Genomic DNA, 21,318 nt, shown 5'->3' with positions numbered 1-21,318 from the left:
TTTAAAAAGGCTCCTGAAGTTGGATGGCTCATTCCTCTACCAGTGAAAGCTCATTTATACACAGCCCTCAGCTGTGCCACCTCACAGAGTCAGGCCTTTCATCACTGCTACAAGTTTTGTGCAGTCCATGAGGATTTCAGAATTGTTTGGGTTCTCACCAAGCTGAAGGAGTGATCAGGGCATACCAGGGAATACCAGTATCACATTAGTAACTTTGAATATTCAGCTTCATTAAGACTGGGGCCACTTATGACTCAATGGTATGAAGAGGTACACGTGATTATTAAGTGATAAATATTTAGGGGAAAATGCAACTGGAACTTTTCAACTGATCATTACTTATTCTCTCTTCAAAATTCTACTTCAGCACGATTTACATACAGATTCACAGCAACAAACTGGTCAGGCTCTCCATTTTTTTTAATCTAAAACTATGCCAAGAGAGATACTCCACAGTGGGAATATTTACACTACTATTATCACTGTTTCCATTCCCTAATTAAATTGCAGACAAAAAAAATCCCAACCCATCAAATTATTATTTTTTCAGTTCTAAGAATTCTTTTTAGAAATTCTGAAGGCGTTATGCTATAAAGACCCTTTTCTGAGTTTCCTGGCTCAAAATTTGATTAATTCATTTTGAGTTTAGTTAAGGATGATTAAACTATTCACTGTTTTAAAAAGGAAGAAACAAGAAATTCACAAGAGCATACAAGAACTTTCTCTCAAGACACAATATATAATTTCTTTTAATTACATCAAATGTTAGTTTCAATTAATTGAGTATAATACGTATCTCATCTGAGCACTTTACAAATATGACACTATAGCTTATGAACTAGCCACATGCACAAATTAAAATAAATATTTCTAAAGCCTATTAACACCACCTCTTCGAACAGTGTTTCTGTTCCTTCCTCTTCCCCAGGAAAGCTTTGCTAGGCACCTTTCCCTTTCTCAGCCTCTCCCCACTGTTCCCCCTTACCTTCTCCCTGATCTTTGAGTGATCCTGGCAGTGAGGACCATTTCTGAAAACGGCTGCAGGGGCAGCTTCCTCCAACAGAGCTGGGCAGCCACAGACATTACCAACGCTGCTCACAGGCTTTAAGTCAGGGCCTAATTATTGGGGATGGGCATTTGAGAGATGTCCCATGAAACCTGACAAATGGTGCCTCAAGTTTTCACCTAGAGACTGCACCTGGGTCATTTGTGATGTATTACCACTTCTGCATTTCACTTGGCTTTTTCAGGACTGTGCTAGCTAATGCTTTTTGGCTGTAATATAGGTTTGTTTTTTACTTTCTGGCTTTCATATTGAGGCCATCTTGTTTGTTCAGAACACCATGAGGTGCTTTCCATATGGAAAAAAATTAAATCCCTAAAAGATGATAAATCAGTCTTCTTTATCTTCTGCAGACAATAGTTTCAGACTTGGATTCTACACCTAATCTCAAAAGAGTCTGTGTTTTGTTGGCTAAATTGAAATATGATATCTTACATGAATACTTATAGGTATCACTCTCTTCAATGGGAGTAGCAGATATAGCTGACAATGGATTTTGCCATCCAACTTTAGGAGCTCAGATTGAGAATTTTGGTCCTAATGTTTGCCACAACCTCGGATTTGGGTCCAATCTACCTGACAGTGTCCCTTTAAACAGGAGCTTCCCCACAGCTGCATTCTCTGATTCTGAGATGTTTTAGGATGCTTTTCATATACTACAGTTTCTGAAGGTCAGTGCGTACACATTTTAAGACACAGTGATTAGACAGTGTATGGAACTACTTGGCAGTATTTAGCTGGTACAGTTTCTTGTGGAAACAACAGAATTCCAAAATACACCACACTGAATGCTTATGGGTTATTACAAGCAAAAATCCCAAGACACCGGGAATTTAAAAAGCGGAGTTCAACAAAGGAACACTGATATTGTTGGTTGATATGAACAAAGTTGTGCCAAGTCTTCCTTCTTTGCTTTTTCAAGTGGAGAAATAAACTGGGAAATGAAGCAGAAGGAAAGAAAGATTAAAAAAAGACAAAACCCAAAAGTTATTCTAGAGTTACTGTTGTGCTTTATCTTACAGAAGCATCTGGTATCAGAGGGTTGCAAACATCTTTAGCACACCTTAGCTGAAGGAGCACGACGTGTCAGGCACGCAGTGTTCCTTTCTAGCAGACTTGGGGATGCTCCTCCTGTGTCTTTGAAGGGAAAACTGGAGTGGAAAGCAGGGGAGGCTGTGACTCAAAAGGTAGAAAGGGCAAGGGCTGACAGGGATGTCAGCTGCTGTCTCCAGCCCCAGCAACACCTGCAGTGTTGTATTGCTCCCTCCAGCAGGCAGCCTGGGCCGTTCCAGCACCCATGGCAGCTTGTTGCTGTGAGGAATGGCTCAGTTTGTCTGCATCTACAGCCAGCGCTGGTGCAGGGGATGAGCTTGTACCCACTCCAGTCCCAGACTGGAAAGGTCATGCAGGTCTTGTCTAACAGCACTTGGATGCTTGATGTCTATAGAATTTAAACATGTACTTGAAGCTACTGTAAATAAATACAGCATTGAGTTAAATACACAAGTTCCTTCCTGAAGCTGCAACCTTTAGGCACTTATCACAGAAGAATCAAATAGACTGGAAAAACTAATTTGAACAACAGGTGCACTCAAATCTCACTGACTTGGTGCTAGATCTCATTATGGTCAGCCATGGCATGGGTTGAACAATGTTACTCAAGTTTGTTATTAAATACCCTAAACTCAACCTAACCCGGGTCAAATCTGCAATTTTTATTTTTTTTTTTAACTTACCAGGACAGGTATTCAACATTTTAAACCAGGAATGAAACAATGTTACTTATATATGTTTCAGGCTAAACTTCTGTGGAGGAGTTATGAGCTATCTTGCCCACCTTTTACTTTCTTGTTAAGACTCACATAATGCTCAATGAGGAATATATACCCAGCAATTATTTCAGTGGCTACACATCTTCTTTTGTCTGGTTGCTGCACTAGACTGCAGAACAAGGGCTGGTCTTCCTCTTGAGTACCCAGTTAATATAGTTAATTAATATCTAACCATTTCCCACTCTTGCTGTATCAGTGTTACGAAACCCTGGAATTATTCTGGGTCACTCTGGTGCCAGCATTCATAAGGCTAATAAACTGTCACATGTATCTCTTTCCATTTAGTCATGTTTACAGGTGATCCTGTAAGCCTTCTTTACAGGAGCAGCAGAGGAAAATGGAAACATGCTGAATACCAGGCATGTAACTGGAGAGCAGGGAATTAACTCACGTCCACAGTCTGGCCTCCTGGTGAATCTCTTCTGGGTTACTACCTGCATTGTGTATCTGAAGAAATCTCCCTTTCAGGAGTTAATGCCATATTACAGTTATGTCACCTAACAGCTGTTGCTAACACAGGGTTACATAAATGAAATGTTCAGTTCCTGTCATTACAAGGCCCCTGAGTCCCAACCAGCACGACTGCTATTGTTCATTCATAGCTAACTTCCCTACAACAACTGGCTGGAATGAGATGATCTTTTGAAAAAAGAAATCAGTGAGACTTTGGGCTGTATTTTAACAACATTTGGGCAATTTGAGGTGCAAAAGGATCTTCAGAAACACTGACATTTCAAATTCTAGCTGATATGGTAGAAACCAGGCACCTACATGCTTTTAAAAAATACATCAGATGCCTGTTTGCCTGGGTGCCTTCACCTGCTTTTTATAGGCATGAGGTATTTCAAGAACTACTGTTCTTAGTAGAAAACACCAGGACTGTGGCACTTATCCTAATGAAAGGAATATCTCTGAGACTGCATAAAAATTTATCTAAAACATAAAAAGGGAGAGCTTTTAATCCTAGGGAAAATTATGTAACATGCTAATGTAAAAAATATTAAATGTCAACAAATTCTGCCAATATGTGTCCAGGGAGTTTGCAGTAATTCTCACTATAAAAGCATAACACTAGAAGGGAAATTTCACAAATTAATCCGTTTAAATATTTAATATCTGTTTTTTCATTGCTTTGTTTTTTTACTGTATCAGCCATTCTTAAGTCACAAGCTATTGAGATCATAAATAAAAGAGAAAATGAATTACTCACTTATTATTATAATGAGAATGACTGCGCATACTACACCAAGGATGATCATCATCTATAAAAAGAAAGTTATAAGAAAGAAAAAGAGAAAGTCAGGTTTTCACATGAACTACATTAACCCCTCCATTTTTTCGCCTTTACTTAGTGACTCATTCCTCATACATTGAGCTCTTGTAAACACTCACTGCAACAGACTTGTTAAGGCCCCAATGTAACGCTGATTTTAAAATCAACAACAGACATAGCCTCTTGTCAAAGCTGGCCAGTTCTTGCCCGTCAGCTAAAGCTGCAGTGACCAACCTCAACCATTGCCAGCAGTAAAGAAAAACTCAATTGCCAAAGTAAAAACTCAATTGCCAAAGTAAAAACTCCAGTGGCTGGGTTCACATGTGGCCATGTCCCATGTTATACCAGAGTCACCTGATCCCTTTTCCCATGTTCCTGGAGTCAGTGAAGAGGCAGCTGGAGATGTCTCAGGCCCAGCAGCTGTTTGTGCTGTTCTGTGTGCTGGTGCTGTGTGATAGGAAGCCCATGGCAGAACAGTTTCCAGCACGGTTTCCAGCACGTTCTCCTGGGAATACCCCACTGCAGAGCAGGAGCGTGCTCACAGATGCAGCTGTGCACAGCCCACAGCAGCTCTGAGCTGCCTCAGAGGCCCCACCTGAGACTCACTGAAAGCTGAAGAGCCCTCCAGAGATGCTGCAGCCTATTATTACACCAGTGAGCAGAAAGACTGAAAGACGACAACCATGGGCATGTCAAATCAAGGCCTTCATTCCTCCTAACATGAGGACAGAGACAGCCATTGCCTTCCAGGAGATTTTTTTAAAATTTCTTCCCTCTCTTCCCAGAGTTTGGGAGCCAGAGGAGATTGTTTGTCAGGAGAAAGCAGAAAGGGACAATGAGGAAAGAAGAATAAGGATCAGTTTGAAGATCTGTGGTGACTGCAGTCACATGGGTGAACCTAACTCAAAATCTGTGCCTGTAGTTCCCAAAAGCCCTGCTTCCTGCACTTCTAGGAATATCAGTTGGGCAACAGCTAAAAGAGGCCCAGAGGACCTGCTCAGTTGAATTTCTAACCAACATCCTTTCATTTCTGGAGTGTTTTCCCATTTACCCAGAATATTTTGTCTTTACATTTCACAGTGTTGTGGATTGAAGAGACAAAGCAGACAAGAGGCTAGTAAGGGATACATGTGGGATTCTCCCTTGGGAACAGCTGGTTTTGTTTGGGTGGACATAAATATTCAGCAGGAAAGCTGGTATTGAGAAATGGAAATGAAGCTGAACCCTTGTCACAATGTTCATGGTGGTGATGCATGAGTAGGAAGAAGCAAAGACATGAGTCTTAGAAGAGTAAGAGGAGATGAAGTTTCTGGGTCCAAAATCCACAAATAATGGAAAGGTCTGAAAAAGCAAAGGAAAGTGAGGTTCCCTCTGCTCTTGGGAAAGCGTTAGACTTTGAAGACAGCAGAGAAGGCAGCTGGTTGATGAAAGTCCTGCTCTAGCCTAACCAGGCCTCTTTATAAGAGACTGCAATTTACTCCCTTCTCACGAAAGTTTGTGGAATCCAGTTTTGGGTATTTTTTATGGTTTACCATCCTGAAGAAAAATCAAATCAATGATCCCCACAAGGAAAGAGCTTGTTTTCTCCCACGGCTTGAATTCACTGCACCTGATCAGGTTTTATGGTTCACACAGAGGATTGACATGGAGCTCCTTCCCATCTCTATTTGAAGGCACTGGGGAAGCATCAAAAGTTGTATGTACATTTTATATACTGCAGAAATTACAGGTACTGGGAAAGATCAAAGTTGCTTGATTCTGGAGCCCCAAGGTCAAAGCACCTTTCTCACCTTGATGAGAAGAGATGACTCAGAGGTGCCATTCTGCAGGCAAAGTCCCACTAAATGCAAGTGAAAGCAATTCCTGCCATGATGTGAGTCCCGACAAGAATTTATATTCCTTACCTTGCAATTTTTCCACCAGTATTTCCTCTTCAGTTTGGCTGCACTGGTCTCAAACTGTGAGGCGCCTGCTTGCAATGCGTCTGCGCGATTGTCGAGCTCTGACAGCTTCTGGTCCCGTTCCAGCACCTTGTCCACGTTCATTCTCATGATGTCCACCACCTGTGAGGGCACAGACCCACCTGAGACTCGTCCCACAGGAAAGCTGAGGGACACCCATCTGTCACACCTCATCCTAAACCCAGCCTTTTGCCACTGTGGTGTGTGGCAGTGCCTCAAAATCCCAGCCTCTAGAACCACGCTGAGTGAGCTCCACTGCTGGATGCCTTTTCAGGTAGAAAATAAAGAGACATCGTGCAACACCACAGTTAGGTTCATTAAAGTTTTGAGCTACTTTTATACAGATACAAAAAACCTGGTGAAGATCTCTATACAACAATTTGATTGACATCACTAAGAACAAGCCATTATTTTCCTTGTACATTTATTACCTTCCTTACCTGAGGCAGAGAAACTGGCCAGACAAAGGCCACTATAGAGGGAACTGTATGCATTTCCTTGCCAAAAATTTTTCTCATTCTGCAGATCTTTTGGGCAAAATGATTTCTCATTCATGATTTGAAGTCCTGCTTGAAACTGGAGAATATTTTACCCGAGCAAATTCAGTCCAAAGAGTAGCAGAGAGCTCATGCCACCTTATTTCACACCCAGTATACAATAGGCAAGGGCTGTTCATGCATGTATTTTATACATTGGGTAAGATGAAATCCTCTTCTAGCAAGCGAATAACTAAATGGAAATCCTGTAGGAATTCACCAGAATGCAAATGTCAGACAGTGTCACAATCTCAGTAAAGTTGTGTCCAATTTTTCTAGCAGTGAATGAGGCTGATGGCCTGTTAATTCTCATACTCTATAATCAGGAACTCCATGTTATACATATTCAATGAAATTTAACTATTACCTGCAAAAATCCAGAATTATTTAAAGGATACATTATTCAAATACAGTGAGATGAAATTAGTAGTGAAAGAATCTTTAACAGGACTGGCAGGAGGTGTCAAAGGATTTGTTTCACTTGTCTACCAAACCTAAACCAAAATGAAATATTTTGGTCAATCCAAATTTTCTTACTTGCCTTTCCAAGCCAAAACCTTCTAAGAGCTTAACTTCATATAAAATAATAATGATTTTTAAAACTATTGATTTCTCAGCTAGTATTTAGTTGACTTTTATCTTGGTACAATGACTTGCAGTGAAAATGTTAAACTATTTAAAAATGCTGAAACAAAATACTATTTCTTACCCATTCTCTTCATTTCTTTAGGATTTGTTGTTGAATGTTGTTGTTGGTTGGTTGTGGTCTTTTGTATTGTTTTTGTTTCGTTTGTTTGTTTCCCCAGAACTACTTACTGAATCTAACCTGGTTGCAGTGAACACTCGTCCAGGTGAGATTTCATTTTTGTCAAATAGAGAAATGTTTGCCTAGGCCTTAGAAAATAAGCCCTGCGATGTCTAGAGGAGCCAGGTGGGGAAATGCAGTAGAGGAATAGCTGAAATACTCTCCGGGCATTGGTGTAGCAGTGAAAACATCGGTGATTCCGTGCGGACCCAAGGTTCCTGCGCTGCCGGGGCTCTGCTGCCACCTGCGGGTGAGCTCCCGCCCGGCCGGGAAAGGAAAGAGCCGGGAAATCGGGAAAAGGGGCGAAACAAGGATCTGTCAGAGTCAGACACGGGTAAAAGATAAAAGCGGTTTTACTTCGATATTTCATAAGTGGTTTTTATAGTACAGATGCCTTAGGATTTTAGCTTTTATATTTTTCAGATCCTGTACTGCTTTAGGATAACTCTAAAGCTCCACAGCCTGTCAGCTGCTGTTCTGTTTTATTCAGACAGAACAATTCCTCTGGGCCTGGGACTCAAAGACACCTCCCTGTCTCAGGCCCTGAAAAGTATCAAAAGTGAATTGCGGGGAGTAAACTGGGGCTAAATGACTTCATTACCTGAAGCTGTAATTGCAGCATTCACCCCTGAGATGTAAACGGACCAAACTCAGAATTGTCTGAAAAACCCGTGACCATTGTCCACCTTGGGTGTGACCTCTGGGAGGCTCTGAGTGCCCAAGGTGTGTCTGTGGAAGGCCTTTAATAAACACACACTTTATTCTCTGAATCTTGTCTGGCCCCTGTTCCAGGGCACCAGCCCCAGAACAGTTCGTGAAGGTGGAATATGCAGAAAAGCTCACACGCAGTAGATCACATCTATAAATTTATAGACCCTGCAAATTTGCATGCCTAACAGAGATGCCTCCATGAGTGGCTGAAATGAATGTCATGGCATCTCTCCATTCTAAATTATTTCCCACCAGATGGGCCGAGTTTTAGTTCACAGAAGATGTTTTAGAGGAGGCCTTGGTATCCCAAGACAGCATAAAGATTTCCAGTCCCCAGCTGTAAGGCTTTTAAGATGTTTGGTCTTCTGGCCTAGTGAAATACCAGACTATGTTAAGGTTTTAAGTTTAAAAAATTACAAATATGCATGTTAAGGGTATTAAGAATACATAAAAGGTATACAAAAAAAAAAAAAAAAAAAAAAAGTCATCATGGCATCACCACACTGGATCCCTTGATGTTACAAACCCAGCATCACCCCAGCGACCTCATGTGCTGGAAGTGCCAGTTTGCCTCCCTTGGCTATTCTTATATTGGGATTTCTCTGTTAAAAAGGACCTGCTGACCATGTGCCATCAACTCCAAACTCATGAAAAATTCCTCACTGAAAGAGTGCTTGAGCAAGGAGGAAGGTTTTGGTTTGGAAAGGCAAGTAAGAAAATTTGGATTGAGCAAAATATTTCATTTTGGTTTTGGAATCATCTGCCCATGGAAGGGGTGGAGTCATTGTCCCTGGAGGTGTTTAAAAAAAGCCTGGAAGTGGCACTCAGTGCCATGGTTTGTTTTGATGAGGAGGTGTTAGGTCATAGATTGGACTCGATGATCTCAAAATATCTTTTCCAACCTCGTTCACTCTGTGATTCTGTATCAACTGCATCCTCTCTCTCAAATGGAAGGAAAACCCCCACGAATCCTGAATTTCACCCACAAAATCCTCAAATCCAAGAACTACTTACTGTCCCCTCCTACTGGGCAAGAGTAACTGCCAAAATTATGTCATCATCTCCAGGAAAAGCGAGATTTTCATAGGTCTGAGTGAAAAGTCAGAATACAGAGTACCTAAAACACAAAGCAGGGGTTCACTATCCTCACTGATGCCATCTCTAGTGATCTGCTTGAAGAGGCCTATGTATCTGACAGGCGTCACTCATTTTAAGATAATAAAAGGCAATTTTTATCATCTTTTAGAGACAGTTACTTTTGCTGTCCTTCACATAAACAATTACAAGACCACCACGATGTAACATGTTCAGGAAAGAAGTTTATTTTAGTATTCTGACCAAAGACAAAAGCTAAAATGTAACATTCCTTTCTGCACTGGAAAAGGAAATAAAGATAAAAGAGAGAACCTAATCTAGACATTCTACAGCCAGAAGATGTTGTGAACACTTCTGAGCATCAGCAAAGGGGAGACCAGAAAGTCACTGTTCCAGATTTTCAACGAAGAAAAGCTTCTCAAAAAGCCAATGCCGATTTTGACAGATGCATTTAACTCATCTAAAGAAATGCATTTGAGTTGGATATTTTGAGGTCTTCTCTACTATCTTTAAAGCATGCCCAAAGCTGTTGAAAATAGAGGCCGTTATATATGTAAGTACATATTTTCTAATGTGTTTTATCGAATTGGCACTTAAGAATCACACAAGCTCTGTGCACTTCACCGTAGACAGTAAGCAATGAGTTACTTCAGTCCTTGGAGGGGTTTAACAATATTCTTTCCTTAATACCCAGGTGTGTAAGGGTGCTACAGCTGCTACTGTCCTCCTGTACCCTCAGGGACTGCACCCATGAGCAGTGGTGTGCTCACCATTCCCACTCCCAGAGCAGCTGGATGGACACTGGCATTACAGCCAAGACAAGAATGTAAGGATCCAAGCTGGAACAGGCACATGGTGCTCCAAGGCAGAAAAGGAGTGGGGTTTTGTTAAAGATGCTGTTATGACATCATGTGTGGGTGCCTTTCTTTGGGAATAAATTGTGATGATTAATCAATAGAGCTCTTGCTGATGAACACCACCCTCAGTGCTCAATTCTAATCTATCTATGAGAAGCTGATGGTCTGTCTCTGTGTAACAGTCTGTGAAATTAGCATCTAACCTTTAGGAGTGCAGGAACACACTACAAGAGCTACTTCCACGATGACATTTCCTCCTAACCAGACTGGCTGGGAGGAATTCCTGAGCTGGCACCAATGCCCACATTTGATCTGCAGAACTGTTCCTGGTACAGGGCTGTTTACATTCAGGATCTTTCTTGCACTGTCTGCCTGCTTTGATAAATCTCATTTCCTAGACCCACTGCCTCCAGATGAGCAGGAGCTGCACCAGGGAGGAAGCCAAGCAGATGGCTTGGGGCCACTTACCTCATCCACCTGGGCCTGTGTCTGCTGCAGCCGCTTGTTGCTGGACACATTGGTGGCGGGAGGGGGCCCTGCAGCCCCTGCAGCACTGCTGGGACCCTGGGCAGAAGCTGGAACAGACCTAGAGCAAAAAGAGAGAACCTGAGTGACCAAACCATCTTTACTTGTTCACTGCCCCTTTTCTGGAACTAGTAAAAGTGCTTATCACTTCAAAGAACCATTGAAGTTTCAAAGTACCACCTTCTTTTTCGAAGAACTCTTCCATTGTTGTAAACCATGCTTTCCATTCCTGGATTACTCTACTGTTCCATTCCTTCTCAGACCACAATAAGTTTTACACTATTTTTGATGGGACTTTATCAAACACTTCCACCTCCCTTGCTGCTTTTTAAATTGCAAACAATTCAGATTATCTACCCTAAGTTAGGCCAATGGCCAACTGATCACAGGCCTGGCTTGCAGCAGGGCAGAGCTCATGTCCCTGGAGAACACACTCTGCTCTGTGTATTTTGTGATAAATCAGTAAGAGATGGGCTGTGACCCTGTCTTCCCTCTCAGTGCAGAGTAAAACACTGCCCTGCTCCTCATGCTTGGACTTCATCAAGCAAAGACAAACAGAAGGAAACAGCTAGAAACAGAAGGTGAAACATCCATCTCAAACAGAAGGGGAGGAAAAAGAAGCAGAGGAGGAAGTGGGGGTGAGAATTGCACAGAGTATGGGGTCAGTCGTCTCTGGCATCCAGCTATGCCAACCCTCCCCAGTCCTGGTCACAAATGCCCCACCAGAGCAGCTTCAGCATATCCACAGCCCCTGGAGGAATATTTGCAGCACTGCTGTGAACAGAACACTCATCTTCTGCAGAGAAGCTCTTCAGCTTCAACACTGGCTTTCTCCAGTTTGCTCTATAACAAAGGACAAAGCAAGTATCCTGAAAATCCAACAACAGCTCTAATCTGTCTCAGAGAATGAGTTTGTGCAGGCAAATCACCCCACGAGCCTGAACAGGGACCCTGAACCTCAGCCAGTCCATCCTTCACAGCCACGCTCTGACCTGTGACACCTCACCTCTCCCTTCAAGGGACCCCTGTCCCTTTTATTTCCTTCCCACAGGGAAATAAACCCTCCCTGAAGCGGCAGAGGAAATCCCTGAGCATGTGAACTGAAAAATATCACAAATCCCACTCATGCATTACCAATGCCACCCCACAGTGACAGACTGAGAGAACACAGTGTTTCTCTGTGAATCATTCCTTTCTACATCCTAGGGTCTGATTAATGCTGCTGGAATTATGGCCTCATTAATACACTGTCAAAACGCCTGGGGGCACTAAAGTTAACTCCCCAAAGGTACCTTATGCTGCAAAATGCAGTCTGCCAGTATTGCCTGAGGGCTGGGATCGCTGTGGATAGGGACAGCACTGACCCTCAGAAGCTCCAGAGATGGAGCAGCTGTTGCAGACCTGCTGCAGCTTACACTTCACTTTTGAACTGGGGGTGAGAATGTCATTAGCAAGCTCGAGCTGAAAGAGCCGTGCACTACTTGCTCATGCTTTGAGGACTCACAGCCACTACCAAAAACATAAAAAACAGATGCTGCTGACACCTGCAAGGGAATCACTCCATCGATGGCCACAGGCCAACATCCCAACAGGATTTATTTTGAGTTGTCACAAAGGATCAAAATCTGACTATAATGTACATCACACACAACACAAAACAAGATCTCCCTGGAGCATCAACAGCCTCAAAGGGAGATCCTGGTACAACAACAGAGCTAAAATTGAAATCATAAAACTTCTTTGCAGTTAAGGAAGTAAACAGGCATTTTCCCAATCAACACGAGCAGATTTTTTTCTGTGGAAACACTGTGTCACTACTACAAACATCAAGAGAGCTCCTTTCTTGAGTTATGCACTGTTGGAACGCCAGAGCCTACAGAAGAGGAGTATGTGAGAAGAGTTTTCCCCTGCCACATGTTTTGCTGTAAGCAGAGCTTATAAATTCAGTGATGTTTTTGGTCAGAACTACAAGATAACCCCAAAGCTTGGAGCTCTGCCATGTACCTTTTGTGCCTAGTAATTCTCATCCTTTCCTGCACCTCCCAAACTGTCCTTAAAATGCCTTGACATACAGTAGATGTATGCCTAAATGCCTAAACACTTTCAAGGTTGTTCTCTTCCAGCATTCTTGCTGCCATCTAATTTGGTTTCAATTGCATTTGCTGGGGCTTCTCTGCTCCCTGCACAAAGGAGGAAATGATGGGAAGAACGGGTGTTTCTACAGTTGTCCTGACCATCCAGCACAAGAGATGACAATCTTTATGATGAGGCACAGCAAGCTCCTAATTAACATACCCATCTCAATTAATTACCTAAAATCCAATCCAAGTTTTCTGGTAAAGGAGGGAACCTAAGGCCTGCATCACTTGAAAGCACAGATTCTCTGCCATATCATAGAGCAAAAATTCTAGAATTAAAGTCCAGCCTACATTTACATAATTCTTCCTGCATTTACATAATTCTTCTATTATTGCTCCTGTACCATGTCATATCAGCTTATAATTTCTCAGAAGCATTATTCAAAGAAATTTATGCAAAAATATTAGCACTATGTTGTAGAAGCTTCCTTTTGAAATACGTGAAGCATCACAACTTTCAAGTGTAATTTCTCATCTCATGATCTGGCGTGATTTTGGGGGGCTACAAAAGAATGTAAAATCCGTGTAAAAGCTCCATCACTAGGCCCCTTGCCATCAGACTTGTTTAGGAAAAGGAAAAATAATCACCACTGGTGCTGAGAACTGCCATTCCCAAGAACAAGTCAGATTAATTTTGAAAGAGGACCAAAATTCTGTTATTTTTGGTGGAGAAGGGTATGGATCCCTAGCAAATACTGTTAAATGGCAACCACTCTGTGACATCAGAGCACAAGCCAGATCTGGATCTGTCAGCACACGAGCCACCCAACAGACTGAAAGCAGTGCAGGCTCTTGGAAGAAACGTTCAGGGACTTTCTGAGTGATTCAGCAAAATGGTCTCAGCTGACTCAGACATCCTCAGTTCTTCCAGTTGGGCCTGAAACTGGTAGGTCAAATTCATGACTAAGAGATTTGTCATCTCGCTGAGATGTTTTGGAAGCAACTTGCTATTTAGATCTGACAGTTAAAGGCAGCTGCAGCTCTTAATTAAAAGAGAATTGGAGATAGCCAGTGTTACTGTTTTGCATTTCAGCACTGGCTGAAAAAGCATTAAGGATGATTGTGTATCTAATATTTTGGGAAACCATCTGACACACACACACACACACTTTCATTTTTGTTCATTATATGTGAGCTACACAGCAGAATTTTTTCACTTAGTCAGGCTAGGGAAGGGAGATGCACCATGCCACACCAGGAGGATGCCAGCCACCACTGTGCCTTGGTACAGTTTACACGAAGACCTTCAAGGCTGCTTTCAGCATCTTCTTTTATCCATCAAAGTGCTTTTTAAAGCCTCCAGCTACAGGACCTAATCCCTTCAAAGTCTTTATCCTAACAACAGTGCATTAAGCTAAGGAGAAGCTGTTATCCCTGCACATGGCTGGAAACAGGTACAGGGACATGAAGGGAATTCTCCGTGGCACAGAAAGCCTGTGGCAGAGCAGCCCAGCCTTCTTCACTGTCCTCCTTCTGCTCTTCTCCAATTCTGACTCAAATCAAATCTCACAACCTAGTTCTAACAGCAGGAGTTATTTTCTGCCCCTCAGACTTAAACAGTGAAGAAACCACAGCTAAAGCAGATAGCACATGGGAAGTGAGAATCACATCAGACAGCTTTAGGGGGTGTCAGCAGGCAAAGCTCAGAGGAGGGGCAGTGAATGTGCATCAATGCAGCAGATCTGATTAATGATCCCCACCAGAAATGAAAGGAAGCAGACAATTTTGAGGAGCCCAGTCGAGTCCTCTTTCCTCAAACCCTTTCCCTGTTGCTCAAATAAAACAAAAATGCACTGCTTCTCTTCCCTTTTCATTTTGGTTTGGTTAGTTTTTTACTGTTCAGGTATCATCTTGGTGAAGTACATATTTACTGTTGTAACTTAGGTGTGTTTAAGACACTTTTCCCATATGGACCCCTTCAAAAGGCACCTGCCCACCGGGACTTTGCTGTGGAAGTAGAGTTGACAGTCTGTGGTTTCAAAGGCATTTGAAAAATACACACAAACACACCTTTGTTGAACTGTAAAACAAATCAGAACACTTCCATAGCTTTGGTATTCTTGGGATTTTAAGTCTAAAACAATTCTTAAAATTAGCGACAAATGCAAATGTATACATTACTTTGTTGGCTCATGCTTGTCAGTGAAGATTGTGGCCCAAGGAGTAGCTGCAGAAAACAAACCCATCTCACACCATCCCTCGTGCAGAGGACATTCCTCTGTGAATTGGATGCTCTGGAAGCACTGAGGCCACGAGAATCTCTAAGGAAATAAAGGAGCTCTACAGCCCTGGGGGTTTGCTGCTAGTTTTGGACTTGCTTGTTTATTCCTATGCAGGAAACAGCTAAACCAATTTTTCCACTGATAGTTGCAGAGAGGGACTTTTACTGACAATACCTCGAGTTTCCTGCGTTCTGGAGCAATTTGCAGCTTTGTGTTAAGTCAGATGCTACCACATGGGATTTTATTTCTGCACGAGGCCAGTTTAGCCAGGACTAGCTAAAAAAGATTTTCTACCAATCAGTGTGGCTATGTGAGGTTTGACACAACCCTAAGAAAATCCAGTCTGATAAACAGAGCAGACTAACATTTTGTACTTGTCTATTCTCGTGTCATCTCTCAAAGAAATTGATATTTGCAGTCCCTTAAGATTCTGGACCTTCCAGACCCAAGTCCTTACCTTACAAACTACCAACAGCATGGGCATACCACAGTTGGTGGGTGGACAGTCATGTTCTCTTTGTGTCCAGGAAAGAGACATTAATTATTCATCCCAGCACCTTTTACCAAATTTTTTTGGTTTTCCCATGGTGAAAGTAGGATAGTGTCAAATGGCAGGTCCTGTTACTCTCTGAAACCACACACTAATTCTATCAGGAGAGGTTGCAGAGAAAAATTCTAGCACCTCCATAAAATTAAGTGTTCTTCAGGTTCTCATTCTTCTTACAAGTAGGTGATGATGTTCTCTGCCTGCAGGGTGAGAGGACTCTCCAAAAGACAACCCTGGCTAGAGATCACGACCTCCCACTTCTGAGATGCTCAAAAAGGGTAATTTGCTTTTCAATTCAGCTTGCCCACTAATTGTACCTATTTCAGATTTCTAGCTCATCTTTCCCCCTCCAGTTGTTAACCAGCCTACTTTAATAGGCTAGGTTTATCCTTGTTTTCATTCTATTAATCTCACTTCTGCAGGGGAACAAAAAAAAAGCTGCTCAATGGGAGATGAGAAAGTCATTATACCATAAAACTGGTTTGGCTGAGGAGAGGCATGGCTCGATGGCCAGAGGAGTATCACTGCTGGGTTAGTGGACACTTGCATACTACAGCTGGTGGGAATTTCAGACTACAGAAAGATGTTTTTCAGCCCTCTGAGACTCACAGAGGGAGCAGAATTAGCTCCCACACAAGAGCAAACAGGCTTCTCACTGGCAAGGGAAGCATCACTGCTTGAACAGAGATGCTGCTCTTCATTGGGCTTTATTCTCTCTGAGCCCTTCGGTATTCAGTAGAGATGTGACTATGACGAGGAAATGGCTACGGACAAACTTAGATCATTCCATTCCAGGACTATCACGTTTCAATTATTCCTCGTGCTACTTGGACTACCTGTGGACTGAGTCATCGTGACTCGGTGGTAGAACAAAACCCCACAATAAAAGGAATTAGCATTTGAGATGTCTTCATTTTGTGAAGAAAGCTCTGCTTTGAACGCAGCTCTTTTCTCAAATGTGCTTTTCATGTATTACCAACAATTTTCTACAAGGACTCTCCTTATTACCAAATATTTACTCTGATCACCAGCCAAAGTATAATACTCTGCATTTAATGTCCTGGGAAACACATTTAATTAAACATTCCCACTAGTTTACTATGACTGCATTAACCATCTGGTGTGCTAAACATGCACACAGAGGAAAAGGAGAGGAACCCTAAGACATCATCTTTAGTGTGATCAACATTTGTTAGTTAGTAATGACCAACTGATTTATCTTCTCCAGTATCTTCCATTCAAGCCAAATGAATGTTGCCTACTCACTTAAGGGTTAGAGGAAATTTTGATCTACATGGGATATTTTTAAGAGCATTTTTTCATCCTTTTAAGCCCCTGGATTTACATATCTGCATCTTGAAAATTTTTTCATAAACACTATTTACTATCTGTGTTATGACTGTGAGGTTCTTGAGTTTCCTTTCCTACCAAGAACAGAGAAATATTTTTTATTCATCACATCTTTGTTTTTAACATCTATGATGTTGTATTAATTTAGAAACATTTCCATTTCTGGACACTTCACTGCTGGATACAATAATAAGGGAGATCTCAATCTCTATCCACTTTGTCCAGCAGTACAGAATTAATGCAGGTTACTGATGGGGAACTTTAAGCCATCCCTTTAGATCACACTCAAACAGTCTCATCGTCACATCTACAAATTTATATACTTACATGCAGAGCACTGAAAAAAACCCAAATCACCTCTAAAGTAAATCTCCTTTTGAGGTAATTGGCACAGGCTGACCTGTGACTTCAGCCAATTTCAGTCCCATGGTATGTGTTTTTTTCTAAGAAAAGGGTTAATTCTCATTTGCTGATACAAAATTAATTGTAATCTTTATACTAAATGAGATTTATTTTCATTAGAGAATAAAAGCAAATATGGGTGTAAGCAATTATAAAAACTTTCTCTTAATATTTATACAGATATTAACATTATATTGTAAAAAGAAACAAATGTAATTATTGTTTTCTACATTTTGCTTGTTTAAATTCATGATTTGCTGAATTTACCATCAGGCTGCTTTCAGATAGAAATTAGTTTAGTAAAGCATATGGAAAATCATTTATATGTTCCTAATAATTGATAACTGAAATCTATCTTCAGTTTAGTAAAGCATATGGAAAATCATTATATGTTCATAATAGTGATAACTGAAATCTATCTTCAGTGCAATGTCTACACAGAAAAATACCAAACACTGCACTAAAGTCAGTTTCAGAAGGAAGTGTTATCTCTAGTTCGAATAGTATTGATTGCACTTTCTATCAATTCTTACAAGATTTCAGAATTGGCAGGTTTCAGGCTCCTGTAATAATTTGTCTTCACTAGCTGAAAGATCAAAAACTTCTTTTTTTCCGCCTTTAATTTTTTTTTTATGCTTTCGTTTTGTTAACCTTCAGCTGTCTGGGTTATGATGTGGGCTAAAGCAAATAAATGGCACAAAGATAGGGTCTGGGATCTAATTATCTCTCAAATGGTTACTATCTGAAGCCAGTTCAGTATAGATGAAAACTAGTGTATGCAAATGAACACGCTATTACAAAAAAAAACCCGGAATTTTCTTTTATACAAGTTCCTTCTGCTCCAGTAGCACCATCAGTCACGTTAATGTGGCTCATCGGAGCTGAAGTGGTCCTTAAATCCCTGAGAGCTCTCGGCTTTGCAAGGTGCAACCTTTGGTACTTCAGTACCTTCGTTTACTTCAGCCCTGTCCTGCACCCACCTGGAAAAACAACACAAAGACTGTCACAGGGAGAAGTGCACTTTTCTCTCTAGAAAACTTTCTTAAAGGAATTTTAGTTTATAGATAGGAAAGTGCTTTTCCTGGGCATAAAAAGTCACACACACACACACACACACACACACACACACACACACACACACACACCCTCAGCTACAATGACAAAACCCCAGCAAAGAAGACATTAAACAGAGAAGCCAAATCCTGGATAACGCAGAGCCTTTTTTTTTTTTCTTGCCTAAGTTACTGATGTGAAATTAGGGAAAGAAAAAACTGATTGCAAACACATATGGCTGGATTAAAGCATAAATCACCAAAGTACAGCAGGCTGTGAGAGAGAGGAAGCCTAACAGAACAAAGCTTTACTCAGTTCCTTGGCAAGATACAGCTGAAACAAGCAAGAATAAACAATAAATGAGTCACTATCATCGCTGCCATTTCTTACTGGAAGTTAGGAACTGCAATCTGCCTTGATAACAAACTATAGGGCAAAGACATAAATAGCAAACATGTTGCTGGAGAAAGGTTTCAAAAATTCAGGACCCTAAAGCTAGAGTAGATCTGAGGAAGCCCAGTGATGTCAAACCCCCTGGGCTGCCAGACATTCCAGATCGCAGACCTGGAAGGAGAAGCTCCAGAGCAATCCCAAGGACACAGCTCAGTGGAAATGGCCAGCTCCAAGCAAAGTTCCTATTTCTGAGCAGGTGTTCCCTCATGGCTGGACATCACCTGTGCTCCTCTGCAGAGCAGTGAGAACATCCCCTGCTTCCACCTTTGTGCGTGGGCTTCCAGTCCCGTGGGCTTTCCCCTGGGAAGAAAGGCAGCAGCTGGCCAGGGAGTGGGAGGGAAGGAGCAGGGCAGGGCTGACTCAGCCGTGCCCCACTCACTGACTCATGTGCTGCTGTCTGTGTGCAGATAAAAGTTAACCTGACGCTGAGAAGCAAGGAAGGCTCTGAAAGGAGCGGTGAGAGTGATAAGCTTCCCTTGCTTTTAAGTAGTATTTACTTAAGAGTGAAGGATGGCTTCTCTGCCTGTCATTTTAGAGACTCAAATTAAAACCTAGGAGGCTTGGGCTTTCCATTTCCTATACATCACTGCCCAGCATTGCTGATGCATTTTAGAAGTAAATCAACACTTGATATTTTGTCTGTTTGTTTTTAAAAGTCCCAGAAACAACAAAACAGCTGAAAGAAAGTTTCCCATTTCTGTCAGCAGTGAAGGGGTTTTGTAGGCTATGTATCTGCCACTGCTCTTCAGTGGCAGTTTCATCACAGCTAAACTTCATAGGGTAATTCCCATCTCTGCTAATATAAAAGCTTAATTGTCAGGACACTTGTTAGGTTTGAATCTTCTCTAACCCCTTGGCCAGAGCACTGCAGTGGATGTTCTATCCCACCTATCCATTGCTGGAATAGCAGTCTGTGCAAGTGGCAGAGAACACAAAGGGACCTGTACAGCGACCCCAACTTCCACTGTGGAGGCTCCTAAGGATTATGCGGAGGGAGCAACGCTCCAGGCACTCCCATGGAGGGAGCCTAACCCTTGAGTTTCTCTATCCAAGTTGTATGACCCTGTACAGTTTGAAGTTTACTTCCTGATATGTCGGTTACCTTACCCCTGATTGGTTGTTGTGTTTTTCTCCCCAACTCTGTACCCTGATTGGTCCGTTTTGGATTCTCTCTCCTATTGGTTAACTTTTCAATCCGCATCCTTATGGTCGTTTGGCAAACCCCACCCCCTAAGTTATGAATAAAAGCCGGGCTCTCCGGACCTTTGGGTCCTTCTCGGAGAGTCGTCGAGGAATAAAGAAGGCTCCTGGAGAAGACCCCGGCTCCTGTGATTTTCTCCCGCGCCACCTGGGTCACCCCTGCCTAGAAGACAGCTGCATCAGCAGCTGTAGCCTGGATAGAGCTGACAGGCTTGATCGCTGCGGCGATCTCACAAAAAGAGCTGATCACTCTACAGGAGTGCCTGTGCCGCCTGAGTTGAGGCCACCTCCCCGTGAGCGACTCACTTGGGAAGGTCGCGGCACCCAGACCATTCCGGCCAGGGAACTGGGCGGTCGGCGGCAACTGGCGCCCAACGTGGGGCTCCTTTTGGGTTCCCCTGGTGAGCCGTTCCCACCTGTGGGAGGAAGAAACGGCCTTGGGTTGCTCAGTTCCTCCGAGGGACCCTTCTGCGTTGTAGCAGTAGGCACTGAGGAGGCATCGATCGGGACCTGCTGAAGACATCGGACAGCAGCCGATCGGACCAGGCGGCCACCCCCCTTCGGTTTTCTGTTGACCCACGCCATCCGGCGAAGAAGAATAGTGAGTTTGTTGGGTTTTTTTCTTTCTGTTTTTACTTATACCGTAGGGGAGGGAGTGAGACAGGATGGGGAGTAAGCTGAGCCGTCCATCGCTCACCCCATCGGAGCGGGAGTTTATATCCAAGTTAAAATACCCTTGTTGGGCGAATTTTAAGTTTCGGAAGGGGCTTTTGAAGGGTTTTGTTCGATGGATTTTTCAATCTTTTCCTAATGTTAAGTTGGCTTCGGTTAAGTCTGATCAGTTTTGGGATACAGTGGGAACCAAGTTAACTGTTCTTCAATTGGAAGGGGATATTTCTGTAGCGAAGTTTTTTCCGTTATTTAAGTTAATAATAAAGGCAACTGAGGGGAGTGGTTTGGGAGAATGTTCGGGAATGTTCGGGGACCCCAGTTAAAACCCCTACCCCTCTTCCCTCATCCCATGTCCCTAACTCCTCTTCCCGATCTGAGGGTGGGTGTGCGGGCGCGTCCTGCAGCACTGCACCGGGTAGCCACCGTCTCTCGGGCTCTCCCCAACCCCCTCTCTACCCTTCTCAGGACAGTGCTGGCACACTGACCTGGGCCTTCCTGCAACCTCCTTCCTATGCCCATCTACCCAGTTTTACCCCCTCCACACGTTTCAGTTTGCAATTATCGAGTTCTGTTAAAATTCAAGATGGCGTCAGCGAGGTGGCCCGTTCCGCCATTTTACCTCC

At 42.6% G+C, this 21,318-nt stretch overlaps 1 protein-coding gene across 1 annotated transcript; it reads right to left on the bottom strand.

The window, feature by feature from the left end:
- Nucleotides 1–1,913: 1,913 nt before the first annotated feature.
- Nucleotides 1,914–20,608, bottom strand: LOC136365800 (vesicle-associated membrane protein 2-like). Its single transcript, XM_066326499.1, has 7 exons — nt 20,330–20,608; nt 15,476–15,483; nt 10,602–10,719; nt 6,073–6,231; nt 4,106–4,157; nt 2,127–2,214; nt 1,914–1,997 (listed from the first exon to the last, which is right to left on the bottom strand). Exons 1-6 carry the CDS (start codon nt 20,606–20,608, stop codon nt 2,171–2,173), a joined length of 660 nt encoding a protein of 219 aa, XP_066182596.1. The 3' UTR covers nt 1,914–1,997; nt 2,127–2,170.
- Between the last annotated feature and the right edge of the window lie 710 nt (nt 20,609–21,318).

Source organism: Sylvia atricapilla, chromosome 10 (assembly GCF_009819655.1).
Source record: "Sylvia atricapilla isolate bSylAtr1 chromosome 10, bSylAtr1.pri, whole genome shotgun sequence".
Classification (NCBI taxonomy): Eukaryota; Metazoa; Chordata; class Aves; order Passeriformes; family Sylviidae; genus Sylvia; species Sylvia atricapilla.
This window is presented reverse-complemented; position numbering and strand designations above follow the sequence as displayed.

Coding starts and splice junctions, on each gene's coding strand:
- LOC136365800 (XM_066326499.1), bottom strand. CDS start 20,608: ATGGCGTGGGTCAACAGAAAACCGAAGGGGGGTGGCCGCCTGGTCCGA. Junction 4,158..6,072: donor ACTGGTGGAAAAATTGCAAG/GTAAGGAATATA, acceptor TTCTTTTTATAG/ATGATGATCATCCTTGGTGT. Junction 2,215..4,105: donor CATTCTCATTATAATAATAA/GTGAGTAATTCA, acceptor TTTCCACTCCAG/TTTTCCCTTCAAAGACACAG.